At 43.8% G+C, this 26397-nt stretch overlaps 1 protein-coding gene across 2 annotated transcripts in view; it reads right to left on the bottom strand.

The window, feature by feature from the left end:
* LOC122399333 overlaps window positions 1–26397 on the bottom strand; it is a 106160-nt gene that overhangs the window by 5785 nt on the left and 73978 nt on the right. For both annotated transcript variants that reach the window (XM_043399963.1, XM_043399954.1), the window contains exons 2-13: window positions 23967–24103; window positions 23035–23466; window positions 22571–22790; window positions 22001–22451; window positions 21605–21743; window positions 21291–21468; window positions 20696–20897; window positions 20495–20606; window positions 6432–6534; window positions 4724–4896; window positions 1729–2212; window positions 287–683 (exon numbers count right to left, since the gene is read on the bottom strand). In XM_043399963.1, coding sequence (XP_043255898.1) covers window positions 287–683; window positions 1729–2212; window positions 4724–4896; window positions 6432–6534; window positions 20495–20606; window positions 20696–20897; window positions 21291–21468; window positions 21605–21743; window positions 22001–22451; window positions 22571–22790; window positions 23035–23466; window positions 23967–24099 — 3024 coding nt within the window. In that variant the 5' untranslated portion in view covers window positions 24100–24103. The remainder of the gene's footprint in view (window positions 1–286; window positions 684–1728; window positions 2213–4723; window positions 4897–6431; window positions 6535–20494; window positions 20607–20695; window positions 20898–21290; window positions 21469–21604; window positions 21744–22000; window positions 22452–22570; window positions 22791–23034; window positions 23467–23966; window positions 24104–26397) is intronic.

Below are 26397 nucleotides of genomic sequence, written 5' to 3'. Positions count from 1 at the left end.
TAACGCGAAATCATTTCTTTTCATTACACCCATACATCGTTTTAATCAGCCGTTGGCACGTTTTAATGTCTTCTATCGTGAGTAAGCGATGTCATCGAACGCTCGTGAATTTTGTTCGAGATGCCAGAGATCAAGGGATCATCGATTAAGAAATTTAACATCGAACGGTCCAATTAAATTCTTTGGGAAATTTTTTAAGAATATAAATAGTTACCGATTGAAAAAGACAACAGAACACCGATAATCGATGGACCTTTGATCTTGGCGCGTCGATCGGGAACTTTACCTTTTGAGGATCGTGCTTCTCGTAAGGCAGCAGCGTGGACACGTGGAACATGATCTCGATGCTTCTCCAGTTCGTGTAGACCGAGTACAAGCCCGTCAGGTCGTGAATGGTGTCCAAGCCACCCTTGTACTTGTCGAAACCCTTCAGTCGAACTTTGTCGCCAAGGATCTGCATGAATTCCTCGAATAGCGGCGAGTTCTCGTTGTTGTCGAGTATCTCCTCCTCGGTGTACTGGCCTTCTTGAACGTACATCACCCCGACCTTCAGTTCCGACTTGATGAACACCTGGTCCAGTTTCAGCAACTCCTCCTGGGTGTCCGGTAGCTGACCCAATGTCAGAGGTGGATTCACGTTCACTTCTTTCCCGAGACTTCGAACGACTTCCTCACGATTGTATCTACGATATACGGTTACTCGTGAAGAAATAATCCTTCGATTCCACAGGAAAATAATTCACTTCTTTCAAAGCACTTGATAGAATTTCATCGCGATTTGTAATTGTTCATATATTTTGTGATATTCGTTTTGTCGAAATGAAAATCGGAAGGATACGAGTAGACCTTACATCCAATGTATTTTTTCGGCTCTAATACATAAATAAATTTCAATGAGATACACTCACTATTGCAGAAGTTACAGTGGTTTGAAAATTTCACCATGTTGATGGGGGTTTTCTCACTTTACGGGGTTAAGGAACAACTTTTCGAACATTCATAGAATGTATAAATATTCTCCATCAAAATACGCGTTATTTGCATGTTGAAACATTAAAATCTTCCAATCCGTTCAGAAGTTATGATGTTTTAAAGATACGCATGAAATTTCAGTAGAACAGGCCAGTTTCTGGTCAGACATTCGGAAAGAAATTTTTTTCTCGAAACTGGGTAGGAATTCTGGGGTATATCTATTCACCAAAAATGATCGTAATTGACCTCTGTAATCAAAAATAATTTTTTTAGAACGATTTGAAATTTTTTAATTTTGTCGAAAACTTTCACTCCTTCTCGAATTTTTTTCTCGAAAGTGCGTAGGAATTCGGGGGTACATCTATTCACCAAAAATGATCGTAATTGGCCCCTGTAATCAAAAATAATTTTTCTAGAACGATTTGAAATTTTATTTTTTCATCGAAAAATTTAGGCACCTACACCCTGTCGATTTTACTTAAAAATTCGTTTTTGGTTTTTAATAAATTTATTTGACGCTCTTCACTCAATTTTCTGGTCTGTATGGTCAGGTCTACTCGTGTACCTCGTCTGTGCTCAAAAGTCAATTAATCGATTGGCAATCGATGAAGTGTTAAGACCGATATTAATTTTAACGATTCGTATATGAATATATATTCTCTTTGCCTAAAAGTTACTAAGAATGTTAACGAAAAGAAGATTGGCAAATGTCCATAAATATTTTATCCAGAATCCTGTGGAATAAGAATGTTTTACCGATCGGCGAAGACGCAGCTGGCAGGGATCAGGCCGTGGACAGTGTAGCTGATGGCCCTAACGAGGATCCTGAACTGATCCCGGCTGTTGAGCGTTTCCTGTTTGATGCTCAGTATCACCGGTCCGAGGTCCTCGTCGTTGGTGAAGTAATTCCAATGCTCCCTCTGGTAGAAGTACTTCTCGTAGGTCTCCTGTTCGACGGATGTGAGCTCGAATCCCTGATTTTTCTCCCATTGCTCCTCGATGGTGGTCTTCCTACGCGGCACCTCGTCGATCTCCACCTCGTTCTCCTCGTAGAAACAGTAATTGTTGTCCTGACGTCTCGGCGCTGGCTCCGGCTGGTCCTCCCCCTGCTCGAGGTCGGTGGCTTCTCCGCTCTCGCTCTCGTCCAAGATCGTGTCGGACATGATCTGCTGTCTCGAGCACTCGATCCAGTATCCAGGCGTCGGCACCAGGTTGTGCGGGAACTCTGTACAGAATTCATCTGCAACCGGAAATCGAACGAAGCGGCTTTAAACGATTCCCCGTCGTCTCTCCGCTGAAAACGTTCGCGTCTCGCGTACAATACGACGCGCTTAAATCGTTGGAAATCGATTCGTGGGGAAAACCCAATGACCAGCTGATTAATTTCCTTAAATCTAAAATTAAAAACAAGGATCCGTCGTGCGTCCCAGGAGGCTCGAAGGGTAAATCTTCGTCGTTTCTCCTTGAAAGAAGAACCGTGTGGAAAGTGTCCTCGAGGCGAAGCGTTTGTTTGGGCCACGTGTAGACGCGAGAAAATCACTGAAGCCGCTGGGGACCGTGCCACCCGACTCGAAATCATTAAGGGAGGAATCCGATCCGCGCTGAAGAGGATCTCGTCTAGCGCTAGTCCGGCGTACGGCGTCTTTCAGAGATTTTTCCTCCGTGCAACGTGACTCTCCGTCCACTTAGGCACGTATCGTCGATAATGCGTTCGCCCCCTCCTCGCCGCCACGTCACCCTTCATCGATCCCGACCTTCGACCCTTCCGTTCCTTCGGTCCCTCGCGGCCGTTAACGATACCGCGGTCGACTCACTGTAAGGTAGAACACCAAACTGTTTACAGACAGGCTTGGTATGCGAACTTAAAGTGAACCGGCCGTGGTTGCATCCCTGATTCCAAGTCGTCTTTCCATCCCTCTAATCTCGTCTCCCTCTCGCCGGAACTAATGGTCTATAGTGCTCCGTAAATTTGATCGTCGATACGGAAAGAGGGGATGGCGTTCCAGTTTCCCTGGGCTCCCTCCTTGCGTCCCCAGGATCACCAGATTCCCCTCGACGTGATAAAATAATGAAGAGAACCACGTATTCGATACGGTCGTCCCACGCCATCGGGCGACGTCCTGCTGTTGAGAACGTCCGACCAGAGGCTTTACGAGCCTCTTCCTTTTCGCCATCGAAATCTCGATCGGATACCCACGGAACTCTATTTTTCTTTTAACTTCAAAGTCACATGTTAGTAACAGCGTTAAGATATCGGTCAGATACACTTTCACGCTCGAGGGGTCCTCCGTGGGCGCCAAAAAATTAATTTTTCCATTTAATTTTTTAGAGCTCCGATCATCCGCGCCCGCGAAACGCGATTTTTAAGGGTAAGATCACTTAAAAGTATAGAAAAATGTATATGTACGACTGAGATGTAGTTGAACAAACTAGAAAAAAGAATCGTGACGTTACACGTGGCGTTTGCTTTAAAAAAAAATCAATTTTTCTATTTAGTTTTTGAGAGCTCCAATCACCTGCGCCAGCGAAACGCGATTTTTAAGGGTAAGATTACTTAAAACTCTATAGAGAAATGTAGTTAAACAAACCACAAAGAGAATCGTGGCGTTTGCTTGAAAAAAATTCATGAAAATTGCCAAATTTTCAACAAAACAGCTCCCACGAAGGAGTTCACCCCTTGAACGTAAATGATTCCTGTTGATCGCGCAAAATTAAATCAAAACTAAGCTCGTTGCAGCTACGCTCGTGTTTGATTTAATTTTTCCGCTCGATCTTCGTCGCCCCTATAAATTTCTAACGTGCAAAGTTAGACGTTTAGGTCGACGGATTTACCTCGTTTCCAGCGCGAGCTGATAAACATACTTTCTACTTGGACATGTTAGTACATCATACGGTAATTTGAATATTTACAACTATCGTTCGTAAACTTAATTCTACTTTAATACGTTTCGCTCTAAATTTCTAATATTCCCGCGGCAGATTGCGTTTTATAATTCACCGGTCCAGGTTACCTCATCCCTGTCTGATTCACACATATGCAATAAGCACCTTGCCTCGTGGTCAGTCGGCAAAATACATTATACATAGAGTCGGTTCATTTTATTTGAAATTTCCACATAATACGACGCAAGAAGCTAACATGCTAACACTCTGCTAAATAATAATTTTCTTTGGACTTCCTATAAAAAAAAAATAAATTTTACACCTTGGATGTTAAATATTCTATAAATTAGAGATATCTTCTAATTACAATCAGTCGAAACATCGTGGCAGACACTCGATGCAAGTAGAAATAAGTAGCATCGGTCAGACATCTATAGATGGACCAAACACCACTGTTATTTTACAATTTATAAAATTTCTCCAAAACATTAACATTACATTTACCTTCCTCTCCGCTCTCGTATAATTGCAAATACTTTAAATTCTTTATTATTGTGTTTGCAACGTAGAAGCCCAAAAGGGCAGAATTAGTTCCACGGTGGCTTCGACTAATCGTCGTCAGAGAATAATTTCACGCTTCGAACGAGGCTCGGTTTCATACTTTTGGTGCTACAGCGTATGTAAAGCCGTATAATCCAAGACAGGGAGAACCACCTGTAGCTTCGGCTCATACATATGCGCGTTCGTAAAAGTTGGCAAGTCGAGCGTCTCTTCCACGGCCGTTCGAACCGCGACGCGACGCGATCTCGAAGGAATCGAGACGATTCGGGGATGAAAGGGATCCGTAAATCGGCGTCGGTGATCCTACCTGAGCACGCTTGCGGCGGCAGCGGGAAGATCAGGGTCGTCGATGATTTTCTTCTCGCAACTGCGCAGCCTAAACTTTGTGGTTTGAAGCTGCGCAACTGCTGCATGAAGTCCGAGCACTCCATCAGCGTCACGTCAGCAAAGTGCAGATCGCAAAGTATTTGATTTTTGAACCTATGAACAAAGGAAATTTTTCAAAAATTTATCGCTCAAGGGGCAGTATTTATTATTTACGTATTAAATGATATATCGAAATGAATCTCTATGGGGAACAAAAATCGTAAAGTTCCTTTTTTTAACCAGTTAATAATTCTGGGTACTCTGGAATCGGCGCGAAGCAAAGTTTCATGAAAGTCGAAGCCGCTCGATAAAAAGTGAATCCGCGACGGCGTCCCGACGTCGGTCGTTATTGGATCACGCCGACCCTCTTATCTCCTTTATCATCTTTTATTATCGCGAATCCACGCGATACCAATTAAAATCGAGATTCGCGCGAAACTCTTGTCCAACTATTCCGATTGTTCGACGACCTCGCCATAGATATTTTACTCCGGCCGATCGACTCCATTTTCTACGCGTCTATAAAACTCTACGTTCCTTTTCGAAGTCGATCGATTCAATCTTTGGATAAAATAATCGAGCAATGAACGAGGCAATTTGTTACACCGTGCAGGGTATGCATAGATTGCAGTTTAAATGAAATATTCATTCACCGAGGAGATCGTAAAGTTGTGCAACCTGGATTGTTACGTAATCGACACCGATCTCATCTACACTTTTCGTTGCAACAACACGTTATTATCGACATTGTTGCATAATCGTGTCAAGGTTTACCTCACAAAGAACACGAAATTACCTTAAAAAAAATCGAAGGAAAAATATATCTACCGATCTATCGGATTTTTTAAACATTTGTCGTTGTTGAGTTACGTAGTGCGTATTTACGATCGGAATAATAACGAAACCAACTGGAGGCGTTCTCTTCGGGGCGCGCGACGAACTGTAAATCGAGTTACCTGCCTTCGTCGTATCGCGGATCTTGAATAAAACAGAAATGCAAAACGACTTTTCGTTGCGCTGATTGAAATCACCGCCGGCGCGACGATGCATCTCGAACGGTTACGATCGCGAGTGTTTTAACTGATTGAATCGCGCGTACAAGTTGCCGTGACGTTTCGCTCCGATGGAAAATCCGACGATCGAACGAGATCGAGGACGTTTCTCAAGAAAGATTCGACCTCGATCCCTTCGACGGTTTCGAAAAATCCAGAATCGCCAATGTGATGCATCGTAGGGTGTAAAAAATCCTCTCTTCGATGAATCTTTGAATAAATTTAAAAGATTGAAAGATCGACTTCGTTTTTTGACTCAAAACGATCGAAGGATGGGTTAAGTTTCAACCCCTGAACACGATTTTAATTTTGTTGTAGCAACGAGTATAATAAAATGGCGACTTTCTCGATCAAGCGTACGTTTTTCTGGCTTGTCAACATACTTTCCGCGGCGAGTGTAAATGTTGCGTTTTCTCCCCGAGCGGCGAATAACGGACGGACGTTTATTGCGAGACCGTTGGCCAGTATTTTCTTCATAAATAGGAAATTAAAGCGGCAGCCGGACGAAATTACGGGGCACGTCCGTTCCGTAGAAAATACAGGGGACGCGATTCGACCGCGTATGCAACCAGAATCGCTACGATTTTCTCTACTCACCGTCTAGCCCGTTTCTGATTGGGTCCGGTGAGATTCAGGCCGCAGCTGTTACATTTTAGGCATTCCTCGTGGTAGTGATTGTTGTCGTACAACGGAGATGGCTCTTGAAACAACAAACGCAAGCACGAAGTTTAATCATCTCGTAAATATTTGTTGCAGACTCGATTAAAGTTGCTCCCGCTCAGGGGGGGGCGAAACAATTTTAACCCCCTCGGATCGATGAAACCTACGGGCGTCCCTTTCTCGATTATAAATGCGAAATCCCTTCGAAAAATCACGAGGATACTACTTTAAATCTTTTTCAACATCGAACGCAGAAAGAAACAGTAAAAATGGAGGAATGGTTCATAAAATCGAAACAAAGATCCTGCAACTTTGACGTCAGTTTCTACTAAAATCTGAAGTCTAAAAAAACCTGAATTTATTAATAATTCCACAATTTCTTATCCAATAAAAGATAGACAATTTCAGAAATATTTCAGAAGCGAACGAGTTAAGACTACACGATCGAACGAATCGCTGGATCGGAGTTTCTCTCTCGTTGGAATGAAATCGTGGCCGCCTCAGTTCCGTTGGAAATGGGTTTTCCTTCGGTCCCAATTTCCCCTGGACAGTCGCGTCCCCCCCATCGATCAATTTCGAGGCCACCGGTCGCCGGGCCAGAGTCACGACGCGTCCCAGGAGTTCGATCGGGCTTCTTTCGAGAGCCCCCGATCGCCACTTTTCTCCCTTTCCGTCCGTGTTTTATACTTAACGACCTCTCGAGCCCGCGTCGTCGAGGGGTGTGGTCCGTTCTCTCGTGACGCCGCCGTGGGGGCCATAAAGAATTCCAGCGCGTGCTGAGCACGGAATTTTGATATCGCGGCGAGTGCCTGGCGTCGCGGCGCCGACACCGTCGAGGGAACAACGCCGCGTCGAGTTTTCGTGACCGTAGGCACGTCTAATTGCGCGCAAGCACGCAGCCACGTTCTCGATTCAGATGTCTTGCAATGTGTTCCCCACCCACCCCCTTACCACCACCAAAACGAATTACTCTTATCGTATGCTAATACTGCCTTTGCACACGATAGTTCGATGTTTACGAGGACACCCGGTGAACTGCCTCAATTTTCCCTACGTCTAACGCTCCATTTTGTCACTTTTACTCTGACATATATTTATTTATTTATTTATTTATTTATTTAGGGGTATGCATCCTTTGATGAGAAGTAAATTTACGGGCATTGATCGCATATTCGCTTATATTTATTGATACCTTTCATGTTGACGACTACCTTACAATACGATTTTTCTTTTAATTAAAATTCAACGTAAGCTGTTAAAAAATAATATTTACGCGTTCTGCAATTTTAAATATGGAGTCAGACATCCGTCGAATTGACGGCTTCCGTAAATCTAGTGCTAATCTCGTATGTTTAGAGCGACGTGCTTTTAAAGAAATGTTTACTAAAATATTCTGGTTCGTGCACAGGTAATGCAATGTTCTATAAAACGGGCGATACTACTGCAAATAAGTTGCCTGGATTCGAGGGAAACTGAATAATACGTTGGTTGGAAAGAATTGTTAGGGGAAAGGGTGGAGCGCGTAGTTCAAGATCCTCCATCTCGAATAACGAAGTTGCATCGAGCGGATCACGTAACCGCCTTTCGGGGAAACCAATTACATTAATCTGACTATGATTCGCGGAACGGAAAGTTTACATCGAGAACCGTGCAACGGCCGTTACGAAATAAAGGGTATCGCGAGCGGGAAATCCCCGTTTCGAAATAACGAATCGTCCATTAAACGGTGCGGGGGAATTTTCCTTTTCGACCGAGAGCAATTGCATTACACGCGAACTGGGAGAAGCCGCTCGGAACAGGAAATTGTTAATGCAAAGCGTCGAGGGATCGTAGACCGGCGGTTTAATCGATACGACCATTAGAAGAAAATTAAGTATTACGTGGAGCCCGGCTCTTTGTCGCGTTTCTTTGGCACGCCCACGGTTACGAGCACACACAGAGGGATGCACACTTCGGTGCAAGGGTTAACGCTCTCGCGAGCCAGGAAGTGAACTTCACGCGCTGATTCCGCGATAAACGAGATAAAATTCGAGGCTTCGCGAAAGGGGTCCGCGACAAAGCCCGATTAATTAAGATCTCTCGCGCGGATAATGAAATGCGACGGAGCAACGGTGACGGTGGTTTTCTAGTTCGCTCTTTCATGAATATAAATAGAATGCACCTTTCTGCGTACGAACGAAAAATATGTTCCCCGCTCAGCGACCACGATTTTTATTTTACCTTTGCTCGAACGGGGCGCTTATTTTTCGTTCGATATCCGTGCACGCGGATAAGAATTTCGTCCATCTCCGGCCGGCAGTTTCGTACCTCGAATCGCCGGCCATAGCGATCGTAAAGTTTGAATAATATCCCGAAGTTGCCCCTTTTCCCGCGACCAGCGCAAGACTAACGGCGAAAACGCGCATTTTATCGCCTTCGATCTCGAACGGGACTACCGGAAAATAGTCGTAATTTTCCCCCGCTGTCGGGAAATAAATATCGAAACGTGTTTCAAGACCGTCGAAATCCACGGAAGCTGCTGTAAAATCAAAACAACGAACCTTTGATTTAAAAAAAAAAAAAGATATATTGAAAGTATCTTGAGAACCTTTCTCTGATAAATAAAAATTGAAGAAATTTGTTCTCAAGGCGAGGTACAAATTTCCAACGAGTGAAAGTTTCGAGAATTAGGTCTGTGGCAATTAGAGGGTGAAACAATAATTTGTAAGCGTTGTTTCATCTTCTCACAACTGGAATTCGGTTGTTTAATAAACGAAACCAGTGTAGATGATTAGATTTGTGGCAGGTAGGCTTTAAGGTGCGTACAAAATATTATTTCGTCGCGTGAAAAGTAAAACAATAATTTTGAGCGTTGTTTCGTCTCCCCACAACTGGAATCCGGTTGTTTAACAAACGTAGTCATGTAGATCTGTGGTAGACAGGCGTTAAGGGACGTACAAAATTGTGTTTCGACGTGTTAGATATCGAAATAGAGAGTGAAACAATAATTTTGAGCGTTGTTTCATTCTCCCACAACTGGAATCCGGTTGTTTAATGAACAAAGCCGGTGTAGATGATTAGATCTGAAGCAGGTAGGCATTAACGTGCGTACAAAATAGTATTTCGTCGCGTTAAGAGTAAAACAATAATTTTGAGCGTTGTTTCGTCTCCCCACAACTGGAATCCGGTTGTTCAACAAACATAGTCCATGTAGATCTGTGATAGACAGATTAAGGCACGTACAAAATTGTGTTTCGTCGTGTTAGATATCGAAATAGAGAGTGAAACAATAATTCTGAGCGTTGTTTCGTCCTCCCACAGCAGGAATCCGGTTATTTAACGGACGTAGTGGGTGTAAGTCGTCGGTGAACAACGCTGGACACGCCCGATCGCGAGTTCCCGCGAGTGAAACGAGAAAGAAGAAGTTACGAGGCAGGAGCACGCGCCCCGCGATAGGAAGCCCGGTTTTTATCGGTGCTTTAACCTCGACTTGCTCTCTCTTTCCACGCGTGGCAACCTGGCCACCTGGCTTATCCGGCGTCTGAAAACGGCTCGTAAAAAGAGCTCGAACGGGAATCGGGAAAAAAGGAAACGAAATAGAGAAAAGGGAAACACGTTGGATTTTCGCGCGGACGTCGTCCCTGGGAAATTGAAGCGGCAGATGCAATTAGAACCGTGCCCGCCGCGTGAAACGCAATTAGACGCGAATTCACGTCTGTCTCCCGCGACTGGCCCCCGCTGATTCACCGGAAACGGTTCTTTCGCGACTTCGATACGCGATTTCCTGACGCGTACGAATCATTGCCGTGATTTACTCGCGTCAGATACGCTCAAACTAACTATTGAGCGAGATTCGACTCTGCAACGAAGAAAATATCAAGTGTTTTATGGAATGGAAATAGTTATTCCTATGAACTCAGCGTTTTGAATCATTAAGAATCGTTGATGTTTTCAAAATGAGCCTTCCTCCGTAATCTGTCACAAAATGTAAAGTTTATACCGTCATGTAATAAATTCAATACGAGTCGATCGGTGTTTTGTCGTGTACAGTAAATCCTGATTAATGTTTCCAATTATTGTGACGTTCCTGAGCCCTTCAGTTTTCTTGAAATATGTCCTGCATAACATTTGTCACGCCCCGGGCGATCAATCGCGTAAACGATATCCGAGTATAACAAAGTATCCGTCTGTGGCGGAGTCCATTTTTAGGAAATTCAAGTTCTCTCGGTAGAACAAAGTGGAAAGAAAAAATTTACGAAACTCGATACGCTTGAAACTTTTCAGGGACCAATTGTCAAAGTGATCCAAGCTGATTTCTATCGCGATCACGCGTTCTATTCTAAGCAGGACCCGCAATTTCGAACACAATTACGCCACCGATGTTGACCCTCGTTATCGTTTCGCACTTAACCAACGACGCTCGATGGTCGTGTCGGTCGTTTAGCGTAATTCCTTGTTCAAGAAAATCGCGACGATCGAGACCAGACACGGGGCGCGACCGCGATCCGGGAAAGTTTTAAACCGTCCGCGTTACGTAAAAGAAGAGAGAAAAAAAACTGGCAATTAGGACGTTTCTGGCAATAATGGGACGGCCGCGGATCGATCACGGGCGAATCAAGTTGGCGTGTTAGATCGGAATTAGTAATGAATGCGGCTGCGTTGTCGAGAATTAATGACGGAAGACAGACGGGAGGGTGCACGGGGGCTGAATTTATCGAAACTAATGAAATTCCTGGAATTGCGGGACGTTGGCGATTACGGCCACGTCCCGTGAAAATGATAATTATTCTTGGGGCCAGTTATTGCCGCCGACGAATTCCTCGACGCGTACCGCGAACGAAAAAACCGATGAAGTCAATTATAACAGATTTGCCCGGCCATCGAGTCGACGCCGTTGCTGTCCTCGTTCAGATTTTACGCGGACGATATTTTCTATCTTAACATTTTTCGCGCGAGAATTTAATAATATGAAATTTCCAAAATGATACACCTAAATTTTGCACTGCAATCAGCTCCTAATAGTTGGAAATATATCGAATATGTGGGAGTAGGTTACAAACGCGTGTATAAAAGATTTTGTAGATAAATGTTACAAATATCACCTAAGGATCCCCTCGTAACTTTTTCTTACTACGTTCATCGCTTTTGTGGAATTCTTTTTCGATCTCTTGAAATTCCACATACTTGGTTTTTTATTTAACGAGGCACATGTGGTTTTGATCTTGCGGTTAGGTGAAATTTTCAATGTTACGGAATTACCTCTCTTGGCGAAGTATTTCGCGTCGATATTGCGCGACGACGGGAAATAAAACGGAAAATCATTTTCCAGGTATTAAATCTTGGATTTTCAATATATCCGAGTGTATTGCTCGAGAGAACACCACGTTAAAGGTAATAAATTTTTTATGAACGTAATTCAATTTTACCATTGATTTGTAAACGATTATTTCTTACTATATCAATTTTTTTAATTGTTATGTGTTTAAGGACGCTATGAATTCTGGTGATTCTTCCGGGCAATATTTTGAATGATACAAATTATAGAAATAGAAATTTCATTGTTCATAGAACGATCGATCATACTCAGTTTCTATAAAACCTGAAAAAAACAACGGAACTGTAAACAGTGGTATAACTGGACGTATAATAATTCAATACTGCGTGCATAGAACAGATTCAGTCTCAACGATATTCAATAGTGCAACCCAATTGTTTATACATCGATCGCACCGCCTCCGCTCTATCGAAAGGCTACCTATAAAAAGTAGTATAATTGCGTTCGACGGAACAACTCGATTCTTCTCGTGTCTTTTGCATTTTCCTTGCTGCATTGCAATACTAATAATAAGCAACACGTACAAACAGCCTCAAAAATTGAATCGCGAATGCCATTTTCTTGTTTTTTTACAAAATATTCCTACGAACAGAAATAAAATTCCGTACCCTGATAGTCTTATTTAACATCGTAATATTTATATTTAATAGTATTAACTCTAGATTTACGGGCATTGATCGCATATTCGCGTATATTTATTGATACCTTTCATGTTGTTGATTATCTTAAAATACGATTTTTCTTTTAATTAGAATATGTATTCGTGCCATTGCATCAATCAAATTCAACATAAGTTGTTAAAAAATAATATTTACATGTTCTGCAATTTTAAATATTTTAAATAAAATTCGTTCATGAACAGCAGTGTGCATTCGATAAAACGAGTCAATATTTTTCATAAAAGTAGTCAAACTGAAGGCCACCCGCTAGTACTACACAATACTTCAAGCTTCTATCGTATTTCTTATATTTAAAAACCTACCATCAATAGAATAATTCCTCCCAGTAGTACAGCTCACTATTTGCCCCGCCCTTTGCATATCTTCCTTCTGCATGAAATATTTCTATAAACAGCACCCCCCGCGAGGTGAATAAAAATAAAATTGCCCAAATACACTCTGAACATACATATTTTGAAAAAATTAAATACGATTTTAAGTTGAAATATATTATTAAAAAATTGAGTATCGAGAAGGTATCAGATTCTGTCGATCAGTAGTTTTACTCAATGATACAGGTATCTGTAGCACTATTAAAATACTATAATGGAATATGAAATGACTAAATATTTTTGCCCACGCATTTCCCCCGGCTCTATGAAATATTCCTATAAACAGTGGTAGAACCCTACACCGCCCACAAGTATTACTGAATATTTCGAACATCTTTCGTCCTTCCTTCGCGGTATTAAAGTACCACCTATGAGCAGTGGAATAACTCGGTAGAACGAGTCTATATTTCCCGCGCCCTTCGCATACTCTTCTCTCTAAAATATTTCTATAAACAGTAGTAACCTACCCTTGAATTCTTTATTGGTAGAAAAATTCTAAAGAGTGATTTAAATCCATCTCGGAGAGAATTCAGACAGAAAAATAATTCTGTAAATTATAAATTATAAATTATGAATATCGATTCTATTTTATTCCACGTACTGTTTATCTATGAGCACTCTATCTCGTAAAAATATCAGTAAATAAATATTTAGGAAAATATAATCATTGTCTTCGATTTAAAGCTAGAACTACCGACAATTATAGTGTGTTTATTTTTAGCAAAGAAATTGAAACGATGGACACGCGAAGAAATATATAATGCAATGGAAATAAGTGTTTAAATAGGTGGTGGAATAAAAATACAATTAGGGCGATATAACTTTTAACTAAGCTTTGTTAGAAACACTTGGAAGGCACGTTCTGCGTGGTTTGAAAAAAACATACAGAATGAAAAGATCAGTGACGAAAAATTCGTCCCGTACCCACACACCCAATTGGTCCTAAACTTTGTCTAAACAAACCAAGGAAGGGACACAACTGCACCCTCTTGACTTGTATCTCAGAACGTGAATTTTCAACACACGCGTCGATGGTTTTTGTCACATAAAGAAAACTTCCTCTTTTAGAAGAGAAAAACCCAACAGTTTATATATTCTCCACTAGAAAATTACGATAAATTTTCAAAAATTCAGTCGAGTAAATTTTTTACAAGTTTCATTAGAAATTACGAATTTTGCCTGGTTTGGTAGTTTTAGCGTTAAATACTATTCGAGCACAAATGGGAAAACTGTATCACTATCCAAATATTTCCAGTACGAGCGTCGTCTCGGAGGCGCGCGAAGGGCAATTCCGCGTGGATTTCGCGCTTAGACCCTTCGTTCGATTAACATTTTTCGATTAAAAGCCCATTAAGCCCGGCGTGACGCGGCGTCGGCCGGGAGAAAGAGGTTAGATTAGGGAATAATGCGATCAGCCCGTTCGATCGAATTTCCATTCAGAGCGCGGCGGCAATTCCTCCGCCTCCGTCTTCGTCCGGACGCCTGGCATTGTGCCTCGACGGGGTCCTCGAGTCTACAAGTGGTCGAAGGAAACGGACGACGCTGATCGACCGAACCCGACCCTGGCTGGCGCTTCTTTTTTCTACAACCCTCTTTCCTCTCTCGCTTTCTCCCCTTGGCCCTTCTTCCGAGGGAGTTTTCGAGAAAATCCGAAACGGGGATCGAGGAATCGACCGCGAAGGCAGAAGGAGTATGTTGCGCCTTATTATTCCGGCGCCCCTGACGCAATTTCGAAATGGCGTCGCGAACGGAATTGCATTAGTCCGCGGCTCGTGAATTAAGGGCAATTTCATTTTTCCTTTTTTCCCCCCGTTTCCTCCCACCTGGCTTCGTCCGAGTGCGTGGAATTGGAAGGCAGAAGCGACCAGATGGGGGAGGAAACGCCAGGCGGAGGGAACGAAGTGTCGCTGGGAATAACGATAAGAAGCTGTGATAATGGAAATTATATGGGGTGGCCCGGTAATTCGTGGCACAATAGAAGATTCTTTATACGAGCGTACGTTTCTCAAATGCTGTTTCGAAGGAACACTGTACCGTATTGGATACTTTTATTATTCTAATTCTTTTAATCCTTTGCACTCCGAATTATATTTCAATTTTGTTACCAGATTTCAACGCCTTTAAGTGTTTTATTTGAAATTTACCTGTTAAAATATCTGTTTTATTTACACTGTTGTTGTGTTTTGTAATTTTGAAGGGTACGATATCTCTTTGGTTTGGACTTGAAAAAATGTTGAGTGGAACTTGACGAAGGAGCTCCTGAGATAAAAATTGACGTCGAATCACACTCGACATAGCAGTGCAAAGGGTTAAAAACGTTTGTTCAACTTCAGTGCGATTGAAAAAACTACGAGAAATTTTATATCAAGCGATATTCACGAACATACTCTGGCAGCGAACGTGTTAAATTTCTTTCCTGCTGTGTGTTTAAATAAAAAAGTTCTAACAAGTACAGTCGGTTCGTACGATAAAAACTATATAAAATGATAGCTTGAATGAATTTTTTGCTCCTTTGATTCTTATTGATACCATACGGAGCAGTTTAATTTTAATTCCTTTAATTATCCACGGACGTTTCGACCTCAATATCCGCGTCCACTTCGAGAGACATATTGATCTATAGATTACAATTGGAACGTGGATCTTTAATTGCTCACAGCACGTGTCAGAATTTATAATTGCATCGTACAGCCAAGAATAACTCTTCGTCTTATAACGAACAAATAAAGAATATTATTTAAACGGAATCCAGATATATTTTATCATATTTATTACGTATCTGGAGAATCGATGCCAGACAATTAATATGTTTCCCGAAGAGGGGCCCGGAAATTGAGGTCGGAACGTCGATAGACAATTAATAATGCGAAAATTAAACGCCGTGCATGGTCCGATAAATACTCATCTTGTAACATATACAATTTAATGACCTCGCGCAAAAATGAACCAGAAATGTAAAATAAAATTTCCCCGTGGGAGGGTCCCTTTCAGAGATAATCGATTTTAAAAGTACGTGGTTGCACGCGCCAATTTAAGTTAAATTCGTTTGAATGGACCTCATTACAGATTGTCCGACTCGTACGTGATATACGACGCTCGTAATTTCCAAGCAAACATTCGTGCTGCAAAACCGAAATATTGAAAACATTTTGTAATTGGAAGAAACATTGTTCGAGCACGAACAAGTTTGTCAATTAAGGGCACGCGTGTCCCGCGTGTTATTAAAATCGATCATCGCGAGAACGAGACGTAAAAAATTTTCATTCCGCGTTCTCGACTCGTTTTTAAACGAGAAAATCATCCCTCTGTTTCGTTGTACATCGAAATCTCGACGAGGGTGCAGCGGATAATTTTTATCTCCGACGCGACACGTGTTATCCGGTCCGCGTCCGTGAATTTTAAAAGGGCCAGAAAGCACGGTTCAAGAAACGCAATTATCCAAATAGAGGAGGAATCCTCGGGGATGATCACGATGGCAGATATTCGCGAGTAAAATTAAAAGTTGGTTACGGGGAAACCGTCGGGATCGGGAGCAGAAGAAACGTTGTAACGACTTCCGGCGCGGAGTTATTCAAACTTTTTTCGTAACGAGCGGTCTCTCTCGCCAGAGGGGTCGCGCGAATTGTGCAAAAACTTACGCTGTCGCGTAAATTTTGCTAAAAGTATCCTCCTGTTTACGTAACGACGAGAAACTTCCCTGTTATTATCGAACCGTCAGAAAAGTACGCGGGGCCGCCGATTACCAAACTTCTTCAACGCGATTTGATCCAATCGCGAACGAATCCGTTGCGTATCGTCGGATTGTTGCACAATTTTCGACGACAGTGTCATTACAAACATTGAAACGCGAAAGAAAACGATGCAAATTGGATAATTGGTTTATATTATTAATAAATATAATAGATAGACATGGATTTTAATGTTTTTAATCAAATAAATTGAAAATCACTTTGAGGAGAAGCCTGACTTAAATATAATTTATTTGTTTCAACGAAAAAAACGATTCAAATTGGATAATTGGATGGTATTATTAATATAATAAACAGACATGGATTTTAATGTTTTTAATTAAATAAATTGAAAATCATTTTGAGGAGAAGCCTGACTTAAATATAATTTATTTGTTTCAACGAAAAAAAACGATTCAAATTGGATAATTGGATGGTATTATTAATACAATAAATAGACGTAAATTTTAATGTTTTTAATCAAATAAATTGAAAATCATTTTGAGGAGAAGTCTGACTTAAATATAATTTATTTGTTCCAACGAAAAAGACTTTAACGATTGATAAACTAATTGCAGATGCCCAGAGGAAATGTGAAGTTCGATTTAGCGTAACTCAGAGGGCACAAATAATGAAATACGATTGTCTGTTAATTTTCTATGTAATCTTAAACCTGTGTATTAATGAAACGTTAACAATTTAATCGTGAGTTGTTTCCATAAAAAAAAAAACAGGGAATTTGCCTTTTCCCTGGCTTTTGGAGAGATGTAAACTCTTGAACGAGCGATACGATCACGAAAGCTCGCGAGGCAAACTACATATTCCCCCGCGATCGTATCACGCAACGACACGTCGAATTTCAGCGAGAAGATGGAATCAAACGCGCCGACACAATGAAAGCATTCTAACGAGACGCGTTTCTCCGCTCCGTTGATCACGGAGCTCGTGAAACGAGCGATGAAAATACTTTTGGCTCGCTGGACGGCTGCGTGATCAAAATTTCAAGACACCAGTCCAATACTTTCGGGCAAAATAATCGATCTCTCGCGTTCTCGATAGCCTCGAGAACCTATCCTGTAAATTTCGTCGCGAAATTCGGAGTGTCAACGATTTTATAGAATATTTCAGCGACCCGGTAGGTTCTTTTGGACGCTCGAAATCAGACTTGGATGGAACAGTGCACGAAAATCGTGCAACAACGAACCTATAAATTATTAAAATGTATAATAGTAAGACGAAACTTACTGGAACGCGTTGAGGTACGGATGAATTATTCATTCGTACATGTTAAAGTGGGAATAAAATATTCAGAGACGTGACGAAACGGACGAGGCACGAGTTGAAAGATTGTGGCGATCTGCATATTATGGGGAACGAAAGTGAAAAAGCGAGTCATAAATACAGTGCGTCTGGAATATACAAGGCCGTACTTTGAGGGGAGTGAATCTAGTAAAATAAGTAACGGCGTTCTGTGTGCTTTAGTTCTCGAAACGAGAACGCTTTATAATTCCAAAGATTCAATTTCTCAACGAGATAACGTCAGCTGTTCGATAATATTAAACGATAGTAGAACAATTATGTGATCAGCGAATTGACTCGTGTTCCATGGAAAACAATAAAAGAGAAATTTCAATAAGAGACTGTGAAGACTTTCTTCATCCAAACAGCGTTCAGAGCTGTGTCTCTGTTTTACCAGACGACGAACAAACATTTTTATTACTTTGTTGTTATTTGTACAGACCTAACCTCGACCCATCTGTTTCAGACGCGCGCGTTAACATTTTACGCCTCCGCGATGCAATTCCTATTGAAAACCCTTCTGTGACCCCTCGTTTTCTTTCAATTTCCAAGAAAAAGTATTCAAGGAAGGAAACGTGAAGCAACTTACGTTCCTTTCGGACGAAAAGACGGTAAACGAAATCGCGAAAACGCCGTTCAGCTTGACGAGCCGTCGTGCGTGCGACTTGGCGGCTCGACGAAAGGCGGCAGCCACATCCCGCCGCTGGACAAACAACGGAATCCTTCGTCGATCCGACGAGTCCTTTTTCCCCATTGCTCGTGCACCACGTATCACATGTCACAGGTGAACGTCGCGGGGAACCGTTCGAGGACCGTCACACGCGCACCACCAGCGATTCCCGTGCCCGAGGATCGCGATCTCATCGAAGGATCCCTCTCGATCGCGTAGACACCGACGCACGAGTCCTTGGCCGGTTTCCAAGCAGCTCGCCCCGACCAGTGTCGGATGTTTAGCACGCACGATCACCGCCACAAGTGGTTGCGTCCACCAGGACGCCGCGTGTCGCGACGGAGACCTCACCAGCCAGTCGTCCAGGTGGGCATCCTTCGAGGAGGATCGGGGAATCAGCCGATCGATCCCTCGATCGCGTTACGAACGACACCACCCATGGCCACGATCGGAGGAAGCTGTTTGGTCGACGACGGCAACTGGAATCCTCGATGCAGGACGGATTCTTTCGACGTCGGCCTCGAGGATCGATTCCCAGCCGCGGAGGTAAACAGACCGTGGAAGGGAACAGGTGATTCCTGACAGGACGATCGGTTCACGGCGTACACACGCTGCAAAGAGCCTCGAAGAGTTCCGGACGATCCCGTGAACGATCAGCGTTTACCAGAGTCGAGGATTCGCTGACCGATCCTGCCAGGACGCACTGGTTCGATCGTCGATCAGGACAACAAGAGACGATCCACGAGCACCGACACCAGCCGCACGTCGCGACCACGTCGAAAGCGTGACTGCTCCCTGGATCCTGTCGATGGACGAGCGACCGTCGTCCTTCCCAGGACCTGGATACGCCGCGAAACAGTCGTCGGGACACGATAAGGACACGAACACGCTCGCCAGACAGCAGCTCGTCGGGGCTGATTTTCTATTTGGCAGGCTATCGACTGTCGTGCACCCAGTGTCGTCTGCTCGGAACTAACGCCGCTGGCACCACGCCTGCGTCCGCAGAGACGCTGAACAGGCGTCGTGACGCCGGCTGATCGCGACGTACGCGTTGCCAGGGCGCATGCCGCGCCGGTCGACGCGCCGCGATTCGAATCGAACGACGACCAACCGCCCCGAGGGCGCGTATTTTGACTCGAGTCGTGCTAACCGGAACGTTTCATGGTTGGACCTAGTTTGAACTCCCGTTATTCGAGTCTATGTTGATATGAAAGCGTAAAACGTGACTAGGATCTAGGAATGGAACATAGTTTGAGGGTGAAAGAGAATCGAAAGAGTTGATGAACGTTTGACGAACGCTTTGAGCAAGTTTGAGCAGAGTCCATTTGGGCAATTTGAGTCAGGCTAATATGAGAGCGTAGAGAAGCGTGGGAATAGTTAAATGTTTGATGAGTATCCTAGTCTTTGACCTGTGTCGAGTAGGGTTATACTTGGTCGAGTAGAGTCTATAATTGATGAGTGGATAATTTATGTACGAATCCCGAAGCTATTTGGACCCATAGTCAAAAAAATTTGTTTGAATTTTTATCGAAAATTTCTTAAACATTTTGGAACTCGAAGGCCCAAAATTTCAGACTCAAGAAGCACCTCGATCGAATACACGACACTAAACGCGCTGTTTCCAAACCATGGGAACGACGATAATTATTTACAAGTCGTAAACTCGTGGAAGGGAGCATCGAACGTTATGGACGATGTTTACGTCATCGTTCAGCGCGAAATTCAAACGCCTAGCGAATGGGCGCCGGGTCTGGCCATAGATAGGTTATACTACTGAAAACGCGGCGGGATATTTGAAACTTGGCAAAGCAAACAGTTAAAAATCTACATCGATGCTATGAACCTGATCGATTTCAGACGAGGAAAATGATGCTTCTGGTGAATTTCTAAACTGTAATTCGCGAGGATGGGAAAATGATCGTGAAGTGCGTGACTCACCAGTTTGAGTACTGCTATCGAAAAAGGTGCTCGATGTCTCGACGGTCATCGAAGCGAATGTGCCATCGGTAATTTGAGCGGAACTGTCTCTGCGTCCTCGGTATCTCTGAACCTGATAAACAAAGAATGTAGAAAGGGTAACGTCGCCTTTGGTATTTTCCTTCTTTTTCAATTAAAAATATACTGATTTAGGAAACTGACCGCCTCGTCGCTTTGGGAGCTCTGCCTACGAAAATTTCGACATCTCAATATTTCCTCCGTGGTGCCCTGGCGCCGGAAACCACGAGCTATGAAGATCTCTTTGGTCGTCGACTGTCTTCTGACCGGTGGGTGCTGGCTGCTTCCTGGTGCACGCGCGCAAGGACTCGGGTCTCTCGACGAGCACGTAGAACTGTCCGGCGACCTCGAATGCAAAAATCACAATCAATTTGATGAATATTGAGAGTCGAGAACGGTTACGAAACACCTACTTCGGACAGTCCAATTGTTTCAATTAAATGCAATCGTTGGAGAATATTTAAAACATGAATTTTAACTCCATCTTCGACAGGATTTAATAAAATCTGGAAATTTTATTCGTTGGTCGAATTGGCTCGATCACTTGGAATCAATTTCTTTCTTTCAACGACATTCTCTGCGTCGTGCAATAACATCGAAAGGATTGGAGTTTGATGGACTTTAGTATCGACTATAAGTAATTTGTAATAATTGTTATTAACCGTGGAGTCGCGTTTTTATCAGTAAAGAGATATTATCAGCAGACACTGCGGCGTGAAAATCGATACAGGGCAGATACCTCGGTGGCCGACTGGCCATAGACGTCGACTGCCTTCTGAGCTGATGCTTTCGTTGCCTGATAGGACTGATATCCCTTTTATCGACGTTCCTGTCCGGACTCAAATGGCTCCTGGAGTCGCGACGTCTCGGATAAGAGGCGCAATCCGGGCTCAGCGAGTCCCTGCGTGCTTTGCGACCTGCAAACATCACGAAAACACTTTCATACGCGTTCCTGAATTCGAAAGTACTCGCCGCTCCCATGAAATACACTACGTTTCTAACAACACGTTCGTGCAATCGTGGATTTATTTTAAACGAATCTCGTAACGATACCTCCTTCGTCAGGATCCGGCGATAAAGTCGGTTGACTCCCGCGACGTCCTGCAGGTGGCATCGATTCGTCTATTGCTGCCGCTTGTCGCGTTAATCTCGACAATTTATTCGGCGACGCTTCGTTTCCCTTATAATAGCACTGCAACAAAATCCGTGGATTTCCAATCAGCACCGTTCCCGACATATTCAATCCAGTACCGATGCCCTAATTGAAGAATTATTAGAAATTATTGAAATTGTACGCTGCGTGTCTGACTGCATACAGACTGTTACTACTTCCAATTCCTCGCGGTGGAACCTCCGACCTGCTGACGTTTCGCAATAGAAGATGCAACTTTGAAACTTTGTAGAAATTATACTCGGATATTATCACTTTGATAATGTTTAATTACCCACCTGGGTGGTCGAATCTCTTCTGGTGGCGACCAGAGGATGCGTAGGCGTGTGAACGTTCGGCGAACCGACGGGGCTGGAGCTACCGGAAGTGGAGGTGCCAGGTAGCGGAAGGCTGCTACCGATCGTCGGCGAGATCGTCGGCGGCGTCGTCGACGACATTATGATGGTAGGGGGAGTGATGGTCGAGTCCAGAGTTAAATTCTTGTTATCCAAAACCACCTTCGTGTCCACGGTCAACATGGTGGCGGTCCGAGTGGACGCGGAGGTCGTCATCGTGGACGACGACTTCGAATCGACGGCAGAGATCACGGGCGTCTTGCCGTCGATCGTCGACGTGGTCGTCGTGGTGGTGGTCGTCGTCGCTGTTACCGTTTTAGCCTCCCCCGTCTTCGCCTCGAGGCTGCTCGATCGGTCGCTCTTGTCCATCGAACTCCTGGTCTCCAGATGGTCTCTGAAATCGAAATTCCTTACAAATTCCACCGAAAGGAGGCTACATAAATTAAAATATTCTAGGTCCTACAATTTTCTCGTGGAAAAGAATTTTAGATTGTTATTCTCTTTATCGAGTACCTGACAGCGTTGCTGGTCCCGCTGTCGGTGCTGGAAAAATATTTGGCAGCCGTCGCCCCGAGGCCGCCATCCATGGACTGCTCCGACTGTCTGCGTCTGTGATGGCGGCAATTATGCTTCCGTTCGCCAGTACTGGTGGTCTGTCCAGCGACCATCGAGTCCCTTCTGGACCTCGCACTCTCGCTGGAACCGCGACGGGAACTCCGCAACTCCGCTGACCCTGCAAGAGCAACGCAAACATCAATTTACTATCGAGACTACTATTATACCTAATCTTTTCTATTTTGTTCAAAGAGTTCGTATACGTTGAAGAAATAGGAATACGTGACCTTAACTGTTAAAATAAATAAAACAAATTACTTTTGAGAATGACCAAGTATCAACGACGAAATAGATCTAAAATGGGAAAACGTGACCTTTAAAATTTGAGGATACCGAGTATCGATAATAATTTTTGGACGAACCTCGACGAGGGGTTGGCGAGATGACGGTCGGCGGTGGTTGGGGTTGAGGGGCAGCCTCCCTCTTGCTCCATAATTTCGCGATGTCGTTTTTAATCTCGCTGATCGCCGAGTTTCGCCTCGATTTCGTCGACGGCTGGCTCCTGATCCCGCTGTCCACGGAGCTCTCGCGTCGTTTCCGGAGTCTCTCCAGGTGGCTGGCGTCTGTGGTCTGCCTGGACCAGGGCATGGATTTCGCGATGTCCGCCAGCGTTTCCCGCCGACAAAGCTTGTTTCCGCGCCCAGCTTTCCCGGAAGCACCTCCGCTGCTCCACTCCCTCAGGATGTCCGTCAATTGTGCCAGGCTGGACCGTCGACGGCGCTGATTCGTCGGCGACACCTCCTGCGGTTCGTTCGGCGGCGAGATTTGCGTCGCGGAGTCTCGCCTTCCGGTCCCTAAAAAGACACTTACGAGTTACTTATCCTTTAAACAATGCGATAATTCTTGCCAAACAAAATGAAGAATATTTCTCCAAGATATTAGTCGTTGTTTGCTTCTTCCAAATTATCAAATTTCCAAACTTCCTCGAGCAAATATGCACCGTTTGTATGCACAGAAAACAGGAAAACGGAACGTATTCATCCTGTCGCGTGCACTGCTTTCGAAATCAGTTCGACTCCGGGGCCATATATGGCTGTTCCAATTAGTTTCCAATCACAGTTCGCGCATTGTTATGACTAAAAATGTTTTCTCTGGTAATGATGTGTCAAACTACCGTTCGAAACGTGAATCTAACAGCTCCGTACAGACGGATGACGTTTCCTCGATATCGTCAAACGTCAAATCCACCGAAGCAAAACGAAGTAGTTGTAGAAAAAAAATATCTTCCTCTTGTTTACCGTTCGTTCGAAACAAAATTCTGACGTTTCGTATACGGTTTGGTGAAGATCGTTACCGAGTCGTTGCTGCAAAGTGGACTCCTCCACTTGTTCCCGCACCAGGTCGTCCCAGCCATTTCCTCCCTGCCATTCCAGCCCGACCTGATGGCTCAGGATCGGCAGGTTGCACACGAAGCAGATCGCTGTCATGGTCCTGGAACGGAAACGCTCGATCTCGGTTTAAACGGACAAAGGATCGCCGCGATCCGTCAACGGACGGCGGTGAAAATGTAACTCTAGGAGAAAAGGTGCCATTATTCAACGACAGAGTTACGGGCGAAACCAGGCCATGCCAAACACCAGCCGCTAACAAAAGTGCCGTCGAAGTCGTGGTTTCTCCGACTAGCCCACCACTCCTCGATACGCTTCCATGCTCGACGAGTTGCTAATTACGCGGGGAGGGGGAGGGGGGAGGGGGCAAAAAATACAGAGGAAAGATCAAGCAAAATCCAGCTCAGTTTCAAGCAAACTACGTTAACGACCATACTTGTAACTTGGCACGTACTTGGGTTTACGTACTTAGGGGCGGTGATGCTCGTCAGAGACGCTCTGCTGGTTCGATTTCGAGCATGAAGTTAACGAGGAAACTTTGCTCGATTCATGCTCGTATGCTCGCCCTTTCGGAGTATTTGCTCATTAATTACGCGACGCTGTTGAACGTCGCGTTTCGTTCAAAGATTTAAAAAAAATGGACGACTGTTTCGAGCGTTGAAGCGAACGAAGAAAATCCCCGAAGTTTCATTTCGAACCCGGGAGAACGTCTCGGAATTTCATCAACTCCTCGTAATATAATCGTTAGGAACATTAACTCTACGAATACTAGAACTACCGATACGAGCACGGTTCGACTCGTTTGTTTGATCGAACGGTTCAACCCTCGTCGGTGGCAGGGGGTGGAACCTCGATTTAAATAATTGCACGAAAATGATCGCGTAAATTTTACGAACAATTACTCGAATGAAGGTCCAACGTCACCGAGAAGGGATCCGTAATCACGGGGTCGGGACGCTCGACCGAATAAACGAGTTAAACCGCGTTGGTAGTGGTGGTTGTTCCGTTCACCTGTCAGTTACAAAACAAGCACATCACATTAGCTAATTTAAATAACAATGTGTCGTAAGCGCGAAGCAGAAACTCGGAGGAGGATCGTGTCGATTATAAATTCATACGCGATAACTCGCGCTCCTCCTCCCACGTTTTCCGAAAAGACGAGACCGCGCTACGCTGCCGCCCACACCGTGTGCGTGGGCGTGACGGTGACGTGGATGACGAACGGTCGGCTAAATGGAGCAACGTATACATTAAAGACACCGGCGTCGCAGGTGTGGTTGCACAGAGTTGCCGAAACGCGTTCGGGGGATCGTCGATCAGCGTCGTTTCGGAAGCGTGGATGCAGCGAAACAGCCCGCGATATATCGTTACGTGTGTTGGTATAATGCGAGGATGTCGTGATGCAAGCTGGATTAAGATGATTACACGTGCAAAAATAAATCGAAAATGTGGACGAAATTATTTCTCGCGCGAGGCTTTGCTTTTGCAAACAATCAACATTTCATAGAAACTCCTGGCGGTTATCGTTATTGTACTGATATATATTAAAATATCGCTTCGAATTAGTATTTTGCGATAGCTTTCGGTTTTAATAGCGACTGAGTTTAGTAAGTAAATTAATTAAAAATTAATAGTGTATACTTTTCTCGTTCGTTCTTTTTAATTTACCTATCTTTCCAGTTCTCAACTTTTCCTTCGACCTTATAATTAACCCGTCTATTTAATTTAAGTTCGCAGCAAAGCGTCCGGTCTTCGAAGAACGTACCTTCGCAGTTTACAATTTTAGAAATAATATATTACTAGCGTAGCAAATTTACGAACTTAATTTTGTTCGATCGAACCGAAAAGCAACCGAATATTTTAACGTCGGAAATGTCCAACGTGGTTCGTCTAAAAAACGAAGCCCCGCGTAAAAAGCACCTGTTCCACCATTTTTACGTATTTTTGCACGCGCCGTCGGTTCTGTTCGAGCTCGCAACCCACCCTGTACACAATTACTAGCGAGAAAGAAGGATAGATAGAAATAGAGCCGCATGTCTGTCCTCGTATTCAGCGTATAGCAAAACTCTCTTTGTATATTTGATTTGGCGTTTCGACCTGTAATGTCGAAGTCTGGGGCTCGGCAACGACATCGCATGGCAAGGGCCTGGCCGACCTGCAAAAGACACACACAAAACTTTTTCCTTTCCCCCCATTAGGTGGGAAATAGTGAATTTTTGGGGGGCGTCGTCCTGGAAAGTTACGTCAAGTTCTCTCGATCGTTTCCACCCTTCTTTGGATTGTCGATATACTTTTCTGAAGCTTGAATTTTAGGGAAATCTCAAAAAATTCGATTCTTTCGACCTCGCGAGACGAGTGCATCAATTCCTCGTCCACGATGGAATTAATTCAAGCTCT

This window comes from Colletes gigas, unplaced genomic scaffold (assembly GCF_013123115.1).
Source record: "Colletes gigas isolate AHSC1104 unplaced genomic scaffold, ASM1312311v1 Colletes_gigas_Sc00002, whole genome shotgun sequence".
NCBI lineage: Eukaryota > Metazoa > Arthropoda > Insecta > Hymenoptera > Colletidae > Colletes > Colletes gigas.
This window is presented reverse-complemented; position numbering and strand designations above follow the sequence as displayed.